This window comes from Lynx canadensis, chromosome A3 (assembly GCF_007474595.2).
Source record: "Lynx canadensis isolate LIC74 chromosome A3, mLynCan4.pri.v2, whole genome shotgun sequence".
Taxonomy (NCBI): Eukaryota; Metazoa; Chordata; class Mammalia; order Carnivora; family Felidae; genus Lynx; species Lynx canadensis.
In genome coordinates, this window is record NC_044305.1 from 47975509 (window position 1) to 47985079 (window position 9571).

At 44.1% G+C, this 9571-nt stretch overlaps 1 protein-coding gene across 1 annotated transcript; it reads left to right on the forward strand.

Moving 5' to 3' along the window:
• Positions 1-376: 376 nt before the first annotated feature.
• On the forward strand, positions 377-4497 carry LOC115509686 (probable cystatin-15). The gene is made up of 3 exons (XM_030309017.1): positions 377-576; positions 3413-3523; positions 4268-4497. Exons 1-3 carry the CDS (start codon positions 382-384, stop codon positions 4346-4348), a joined length of 387 nt encoding a protein of 128 aa, XP_030164877.1. The 5' UTR covers positions 377-381; the 3' UTR covers positions 4349-4497.
• The last annotated feature ends 5074 nt before the right edge of the window (positions 4498-9571 follow it).

Here is a 9571-nt window from a genome sequence, read left to right on the forward strand (position 1 = left end):
TCCTGTGACTTGCCAGTTGTAGGATACACTGCCATGAGAGGAAGAGAGGTGGCTTCAAGACCCCCAATCAGGGCCTATTTGGGCTGGGCTGGGGCAGGGGGATGTAGCCCTGCAAACAGAGCATCTTTCATGTGTGTCCCTGTGTCCAAGGCTTATGGAACAAAGGGGTGGAGATTGAGAGCTTCTGCTCTGCCTTCTGTTTGTAAAGATGGGAGGGACAAGGCAGGCAGTGAAGGGAGGAGCTGGACAGAGCACTGGCCAATGGCCAGGGACTCCTTGGGGTAGAGCTGTGTGGGATGCAGAGCTGCAGAGGGTGGGCCCATACCAGCTGTTACCCTGCCATCTGTGTGCTGCTGGCCTCCAGGGCTGACACCAGACAGCATGCTCCTGAAGGCACCTTTGCTTCTGGGGCTCATTACACTGGTGTCTCATGTCTGTAGTTCTGACTTTGTGGACATTAGTAGGAGAGCAAATCACTTTGCCCTGTGTGTGGAGTTTGCAGTGTTCCATTTCAACCAAGTCTATCCAGATGAGTATGCATACAAATTGCTGTGGGTACGGCGAAGCCAGCGCAAGGTAAGTGGTGTATCCTCCCTCCCTGTGGCTCCATATTCACCTAGAGACCACACTTAGGAGGGGCGAGTCCTGGATCCACAGGGAAGAGCATTCTTAAATGCCCAGATCTGTTTTTGTCTGTTGTATCATCATTTTAATTTGGCAAATATTGGTAAAAAAACACAAGTTCTCATTAGAAGTATTCCAGGTTTCCAATTTGTTTTCCTCATGAGTGAGGCCCCTGAATAACAAAGGGGAGAAGGAAAGAGGTGAGCAGAAAGTAAGTACTGAAGACAGAGATCCAGCTGCGGAGTGAAAGAGGGAAGAACAGGGGCTGATGAGGCAACTGAGAGAAGCTAGAGTGGGACAAACAAACAAGAAACACTAAGAAAAGTGGTAGATGGGAAACAAAATCCTGAGAAGGAAAGGCATGACAGCAGTTGAGCTGTGAGTCTCCTGTATGAAGCACTGTGGGTCCAAGCCTGGGTGGGAGATAGCAGAGACGACAGGCAGGGATGTGTTCTCATGTGACTGTTATGCTGGTGAGGACAGGCCAACGGCCCCCAAGTTCATAAGTGAAATAGTGGAAAGCTGGGGCAAGAGCTGCACGTGTGGGGGCCCAGGGCTGAGGGGAGGTGAGAGGTATGGGGAGTGGTCAGGGAAGGCATCTAAATGACCGGTACTCCTGGAAGGACCCAGTCACATGGAGGGTGGGGATAAGGAGGGCAGGCAGCTGTGGAGAGGACCCTAGAGGAACAAGCAACAAGTGTCCCTGGGGATGGCCTGAAATTCCAGGGACTGGATTTGCTATGAAAGAGGTGCAGAGAGGCAGGAGTGCAGTGGGAAGTGGGACTAGAGGCACCTTCAGGGCCCCAGGTGAAGACTTGGGATGTTATCCTTGGAGTTCTGGAGACCTATGGAAGGGGCTCTCTCAGAGTCTCCACAGCCAGTGGCATGTAGTGGTCACTGGGAAATGGAAGAAGTGCTGGCTTCTGTATCTGTTGGAGGTTGATGTGGAGTGCATTGGTATGAGGGTGTGAAAGAGGCTCAAGGACGGACCCTGGGTGTTTTCCCAGAACACATGGGTGTGCAGTGATTCTATCAACTGAAAAGACACAGCAGGTTTGGAGGAGACACAAATAGATCTGGGAATTTAGGATTCCTGAAACAGCCCAGGCAGAAGAAGGTCTTGTGTTATAGAGCCTTAAAAGTGAGAAAGAGGTTGGGTCTGATAGAAATGTGTCATTAGTCTCTGTTGGGAAAACCGTTCCCACTGCTGTTTATTCTTACCATTTTGTGCTCTCTTTGGACAGAATACATACTGCTGTCCAGAACTCATTCTGTCCATGCCCAGATTCTGGTCCCTGCATGAACTGTCCTGAGCCAGGATAGCCTACCATGCCAGCAGGGCTCTGATGGAGAGGATCTCACCTCTTCACCACATTCCTGAAGACAGCCCATGCACACAGCCCACCAGATTCCTTCAGTCTTTCCCATTTCCTTACCCTCCGCCTCTTTCTTAGACAGCATCCAGCCCTGGACACCTGGAGGCTGCAGGAGCTCCTTGGGCATAGAGACCACAGTTGCTGCTTCAGCCCCTGTGCCCTGTCCCAGCTCAGGGTCTGGTGAACATGAAAGTGGGGCTGGTGGTGCATGAGTGTGTGTGTGTGTGTGTGTGTGTGTGTGTGTGTGTGTGTGTTGGTGGTGTGTGTCATGTTGATGGTACATGTCTAGGTATGAGTGGGTATCATGTGTCAGCTGTAAGAACTGAGTCTCAAATGAAGTTAGCTTTCTAGACAATTCCAAATCAGTCCACTGAGAGGCAGAATCCTCCTTATGGTGAATTCTGACTATATTTCTATGTTTGAGTTCTTCCTCTTTTTTTTTTACTTAAAAATTTTAATGTTTATTTTTGAGAGAGAGAGAGAGACAGGGAGAGAAAGAGAGAGAGAGAGAGAACAAGTGGGAGTGGGAGACAGAGAGTGAGACAGAGATACAGAATCCCAAGCAGGCTCCAGGCTCTGAACTGTCAGCACAGAGCCCAACACAGGGCTCAAACCCATGAAGTGGGAGATCATGACCTGAGCTGAAGTTGGACACTTAACTGACTGAGCCAACCAGGTGCTCCTGTTTGAGTTCTTCTTGTGCTTTTGTGGATTTATTTCTATTTAACAAAATAAAATAATAACTTCTAATAATTCCTGATAGAAGACTAACAAACACATGGAACAACACTGCTTTGTAAATATCCACCTTAATGAACGTTAGCAAGAAGAGCCTTTCTGTATAGCCAGTTCCCACATGAAGAGAGGCAGAGCATTCCCAGCCCCCAGGACCCTCTATGTCCCCATCTAAATGCTGTCCCAAAAGGAATGGCAAGCTCTGATGGCTGATCAGTGGACTAACACACCTGTTATCCTACTGTCCAGAGAAGGACTCACTGGTGTGCTCACATTGTGTCTGGCTGATGCTGTGTAGGTGTCCAATGAGAGATAGGTGGTGCTGTCAGTGTTGCTGCAGACCATGCAGGCTCCTTGCTGTGCAGTCTTCCATCCTGTGCATTCATGGTGCTGTGAATGTGACTAAAAGCTACAGGTCATCAGGAAGAATGCTACAGGGAAGATTCTAGTGCATGTACATATGGACATCTTCTTATAAGAAAAAAGGGAAAATGAAGAGGAAAAGGTGAAATAAAAAATCAATTAAAATTAGAAAAATAAGAGTCATTACATATACATATGTCCTTATTCATTTACATATGCACATTCACAGTTTTTGCCTGTTTTCCTTATGGTTTTCTGTTTTTCTCATTAATGCAAAGTATTTCACTGCAGTTTCTACAATTTGTTCTTAACAGCAGTTTACTTTGATATATTTAATGGAGTTGGAGTTGGGCCAAACCATTTGCTCAAAACAGGATGAAGACCTGGAAAACTGTCCCTTACAAGAAGGCCCGAGAGAGAAAAAGGTTTGAGAATATGATGAACATTCACATAAAGGAGGGTTGATGGGAGGAGGCTTAGGGAAATTGTCAGGGATGGTCATGCGCCAGAATGAGAGTCTGGCTCCTCTCTCCCCAGGTCCCAGGGCTTCCCATTGAAGGGGGATGTGGTCATTCCAGGCAGACAAGAGCTGCTCCTAGAAGGGCAGCGAGCTGAGCCCTGTACTTACAGCTGGCCTCTATAGTAGCCTTCTTGTGTTATCCTCTATGAGCTGATCTTATTCAGGAGACTTGGACCCCAGGCATGAGCCTCAGTCAGGATGATGCTCAGCCAGGATGGGTGCTTATCTCGGTACTCCCATCCCAGACTTGGGGGTAGCATCCTTTCAGGGTAGGTTTGCAGCTGCTGCTGAGTGTTGGCAGCACTAGATGGACCACCTCCTGGGCAGTCTGCTGGCTCCCTAAGAACTCAGGGGGGCGGGGGTGGGTGCTTAAGGCAGCATAATCTGCACTGACAAGACTCTGAAAGGGCAGGTAATGGTCCCACCACATGCCCTCTCAGGAACCCTTGTTCCACATGTGCAGATTCAGCAACCCTTGCCCATCATTCTGGTGGAATCTTAAGCTCCTCAAATCCTACCCCAGGTCACTGTTTGTTTTTGCTTTTCATCTTTTGTAGTTTTTCATGCACCTTGAACTCCTATTCAGTCCTTCATGCTAAATGTTCTCCATGTGTGAAACTGTTCTAATCTCATAATTACTTTTTTTTAGGTGGATTGCACCTTTGTTGTGGATATCAGACCATGGCTTTCCCAGTTCTCCCTCCTGAACAGCACCTGTGTGCAAAAATAGGCTGGGAACGGGCCCCTGGCTCCTCACACAAAAGATCCTTTTCCTCCAGAGAGCAACAACCAGTCTGTATGTAGTCCCAGGTCTGTTCAGCACCAGGAGAATTAAAGGCATCTCAGAGCACTTTTTGGGTCCCTGTCAGTTTTGCACTTTCCTGGATCATTTTTATTTTATAAATGTTGCTGCTGTGACAAGAAGTACAGAATTGATCATCCTTATTATTCTTACATTGGCTGTTGGTGCACAGTGTTGAGTCAATCAGACTCCCCAACTCATGGGAGGCTACCCTCGTGGTTCTTGCAGGGCCCCCCACTGGTTGGTTGGTATATTTATTCATTCAGTCATCCATTAATATAACCATCCATCCGTCCATCCATCCATCCATCCGTCCATGTATCCATTTATTCACTCATTCTCCAATCTCTCCAGCCCCTCATCTATTCCACTCAAAAGGAATGCAGACAATTTTGTGAGGGAACATCCACCTGTATCTTCTTTATTTCAGCTCTGGGGGAAGGCTCACAACGGGGTGGTCCTTCTGAAGAGGGGCCATATCTCATCACAGGGATTGGAGGTGGGTGAATGAAGCTGACAAAAGGCTTTGCCCTTCTTGGACACCCATCAGGGCATCTGCACATAAGCCTCACTGACACATAATTAGATCTCCAAAGCCTCTGATGATAGCTCAGAACACAATAGCTCCAGTCTCTATGTCTCACCTGCTCCCTGAGGCCTGTAACCCCCTCCCAGCACAGGCTGACCTCCATGGCTGTCAATGCCAATCACTACTTCTGGGACAGCCACTGTGGTTACAGACACCCAACCTGATGAGTAAGTCTGTCTTCTGAGATACTCATGGGGATGGCCTGGAGGGGCAGAGTAAAGAGAGTGTGGGAGCACCTGGGGGAATGACTGGGACAGAGAGGAAGTAACAATACTGCTTGGAGGAATACTTCAGAATGGAGGGGCTGAGCATCTTTCTTCCTTCTTCCTGGGTTTCTAAGGACTCTGATTTGAGTGGCTCCTTGTTGAAAGTCTGCCTGTTTCCTGGCCCATCTATTTTTATGAAATGGTCATAGGGATGATGTGACAGAATTTTCCAAGACAATTTTGGACAGTTCCATTGGGTATAGCACAAAGATAGTGGTCTGGTTCAGCTTTGGTTCTTTGACACATCTGTGTATAAAGTTTGTGACCTCTCCCACACCTTGGTTGGGACATACACAAACTTACAAGGGTAAGTCTGTGTGGCCAACAGATAATAGGTCACTACTACCCATCCTTGCTTGAGAGTACTCAGGTCCTGAGGAATTGTGGCCTCACTTGAGGAAGGCCTAGTGTCCTGTTCTTTCTCACTATGTCTGTTGTGTCTTCTGATCCATGAAAACCCCTTTAATTTTACAAATCTCCTAGAGATCAGGCCATACCCACCCTCTCTACTAAAGAAGAATCTTTGTGAACCAAAATCAGAAATACATACAGTCTCCAGGTGATTGGCACTGTGGCCACAGTTGGAAAATAGTTATCTAAGGAACTGAAATATTTAGAAATGTGTGAAATGTAGCTAGTGTATTTTGTTTGTGACCTATGTCTTTCCTCTGGTTCATGCTTTCATAGAATATAGAATTAAAAACATGGCCCCATTCACTCAACTCATGTTCACAGGTCATGGTTTGTGCAAGAGTCTTTGGCAAGGTGGGTAAATGTGCCTGCCACCATTGCCTTTGATGAGCACACATTAGTAACTTTTGAATGATACAGCATTATCCAAGGTGAGTCAGCACCAGGAGCAGCTTGTCCTGTGTCAATGTGTCTTAGAGAGACCTCTCCAGATCCAGCCCAGTCATTCATTGTCCCAAAATCAGTAGGGAGTAAAAATATACTTGAAAGTTACAATATAATCACCCATATAGAAACACTGACATGCATTTCAGAAATTCTCTATTTCCACAAACCCAGAATGTTTTATGGGATTTACTGGTTTGAAGGAGCAGAGGTCTTTGAAATATATCTGTGAGACCCCTTCTGAAATGGGGGCTTAAACCAAAATCTCAGCACTGAATTCTCTGGGGAAGCTTCAAAGTGAAAAGGGAGGAGGTGAAAGAGAAATAGGGGAACGATGTTCCCTGCAAGGTTGATGTCATGAAATTTAATGAGATGATCTCTGTTAACTCTCACCACCAGCACCCTTCCCCATTTCCCTGCCAGGGCCCTGGCAGCTAGTCTCATGATTCTCTACTGTGCTTTTCCTAAACTGAGCTCACAGATTGAATCTAGTTCTTTTTACCCATGTTAACTCTTTGATTTCCAAATGCAAAGATCCATAGACATTATCAAAGAAACAAAGGCTCAGAAATACATGTAACTAGTCATTTGTTATCTCCTTTTTGTGATGCTTTCCAAATATTATTGTCAAAGCAAAATCATATACCACAGAAACTGCTGCTGTTTATAAGCTTTCCTGTCCTCTCTTAGGAAGCTACATTGTCAGCCCAGGAATACCATCAGCGAATCAAAACCAACAAATCAATGTCCTGAAGCATCATATTTGTTAGGCTGAGCACCTCACCTCTGTCTCCAACTGCCCTAGACACAGGTGCCATTCCTCAGCCTCTGCCCTATGTCTTCCCAGTGTGCTCATAAAGCTGGTATGACCTCTCCTTCCTCTCCAGTCTCCTGGTCATACCCACTTTCAGAATTTACTCTTTAGATAATGACATCTATTATCTCTGAAACTGTCTATCTATATTTTATGTAGACCTGTCCTATGGTTACATCGTATGCATTGCTGTCAGATCAAGGTAAAATATTTTCCAAATCATGCAAAGCCTCAATTAGTTCCACATGTTTAAAACACAGAATGTCCATCACTCAGTCAAAAGCAATCATAAAAAAGACAAGACTTGATGGGTAAATCAAGAGCAAAATTCAATAATAGAAACAAAACTGAAAATATACCTAGACAGTGTAGTTGTCAGATATGGGGCTTTAATGTGTCCAAGATGAACAGGTTCAGGGGAGAAAGATGGGTAGTACCAGCAAAGAAGTAGAAGCTACCAAAAAAGAATAAAAGGAAAGTTCTAGAACTGAAAAATATAGTAATGGAAATGAATAGTGCAATAGGCAGGTTAACCTCAGATTCAGAGCAGCTACATGAGAGTTAGACAGCAGGGAGGCAGACTTGAGCAGATACAAGATGGGAAGCATGAGAAAGGCAAGGTGAGATCTCCCTCATAGAGGAAGAAACAGACCATGGGACAGAAGCAATATTGCTGATTCATAGGGGCACACGTACCCAATATTTATAACAGTGCTTTCAACAATAGCCAAATTATGGAAAGACCCTAAGTATCCACCAACTGATGAATGGATAAAGATGTGGTTTATATATACAATGAAATACTACTTGGAAATAAGAAAGATTGAAATCCTGCCATTTGCCGTAAGGTGGATGAAACTGGAAGGTATTATGCTAAGTGAAATGTCAGTCGGAGAAAAATATCATGTTTTCACTCATATGTGGAACTTGAGAAACTTAACAGAAGACATGGGGGAAGGGAAGGGGAAAAATAGTTACAGAGACGGAGGGAGGCAAACTATAACAGACTCTTAAATACAGAGAACAAACTGGGGGCTGATGGGGGGTGGCAAGGGAGAGGGGAAAATGGGTGATGGACATTGAGGAGGGCAGTTGTTGGGATGAGCACTGGGTGTTGTATGTAAGAGATGAATCACGGGAAACTACCCCCAAAATGAAGAGCACACTGTACACACTGTATGTTAGCCAACTTGTATTATACTGAATACATATACAGCCAAATTACATTAAAAAAAGAAAAAAAAAATATAAAGCTTGAGTTCTCTAGAACTGACCAAAGACATCAAGCCATTGATTTAAGCAATGTTATAAACCCAAGCAGGGTATAATAAAAGAAACCCATAACTGAGAATAAAAGAGTTCAAAGTCAAATTTAAGGAGAAAAAATCTTAAAATCAGCCAGAGGTAAAAATATCTCTTATTTTCAAACAAACCATTATCGGGCTTTCAGCTGAGCTCAGGAAACAACGAAATGTCAGAAGATGCCATGCACGTGCTAACTGCTGGAGGAAATTAATTATGGACCTAGAATCCCTCAGCCAGCAAAAACCTCTCTCAAAAATGTATACAAAATCAAGTTATTTTAAACAAGCAAAATGGAGTGTAGTTGTTGCCAGTAAAATTGGTCTAAAATAAACACTGGAGGGAATTCTCTGGGAAGAAGGAAAAACAAGTCCAGATGGAAAAATAGTATGGCAGGAAGAAAGGAAGAACACTCAAAAGGAACAATATGTAAACAAATGTAGGTGATATATTGACTGTAAGAAATAATATTGTATTGAATATTGTTAAATACATATAGAATTAGTATAAATGAAAATAGCACAAAGGTGGAACAGGAATCAATGCGACTAGGATGATGTATATGCACTGGAAACCTTAATTAAAAGTTAGTTGACTGCTGGAAAAGTACAAGAAGGCAAAACCAAAAGGAAATGCTTCTAAACATGAACACAGAGATTTTAGAAAAATGAGAATGGATTAAAGTATACTATGTCAACACTAACCAAAAAAATGTCAGTATAACAGTACTAAGATTCCATAAGCCCTAAGACAAGAGACAGCAGTTGAAATAAAGGTGGCCAGTTTACTGATGGAAATGTTTATCTACTAGGAATATGTAACAACTCTAAATATGTAGGCACCTGTCTCAGAATACCCAAAGCACAAACAGAAAGAATAAAAAGGGGAGATAATCAAATCCACCATCATAGAGAGAGGATACAAAACACACCCCACAGGGGCTGATAAAACTCAGTGGGCATAGTACATCAGCCATGTTCTAAAGTTCCTATAGAGATGTACCAACTTGTCCTTTTTGACTTACACTGAACATCACTTACACACTGATCATGCATACATGCTCTTTTCAAGTGCATATGAAACATTTCCAGAATTGATCAATTGTGTATCAGAAAGTAAGTCTCAACAAAATTCACAGGCCTGACACTATGCAGATCATTTAATAACCATGGTGAAATTAAGGTGGAAATCAATATGAAAATGCAAGAGACTTCCAGAGATCAGAAGAAGCTTCCCTTGTTTCTGAGGACCCTTCCCATCCTCTCTGCTGGCTCTCTCCTCAAAGTGACCCAGAGATCAAGGGGGATGGATTTGGAGGATTTGTT

Excerpts from the sequence above, each read along its gene's own strand:
- LOC115509686 (XM_030309017.1), top strand. The coding sequence starts at position 382 with ATGCTCCTGAAGGCACCTTTGCTTCTGGGGCTCATTACACTGGTGTCT. Across the intron at positions 577-3,412 it reads TACGGCGAAGCCAGCGCAAG|CAGTTTACTTTGATATATTT; the intron begins GTAAGTGGTGTA and ends TGTTCTTAACAG. Across the intron at positions 3,524-4,267 it reads AAGGCCCGAGAGAGAAAAAG|GTGGATTGCACCTTTGTTGT; the intron begins GTTTGAGAATAT and ends ACTTTTTTTTAG.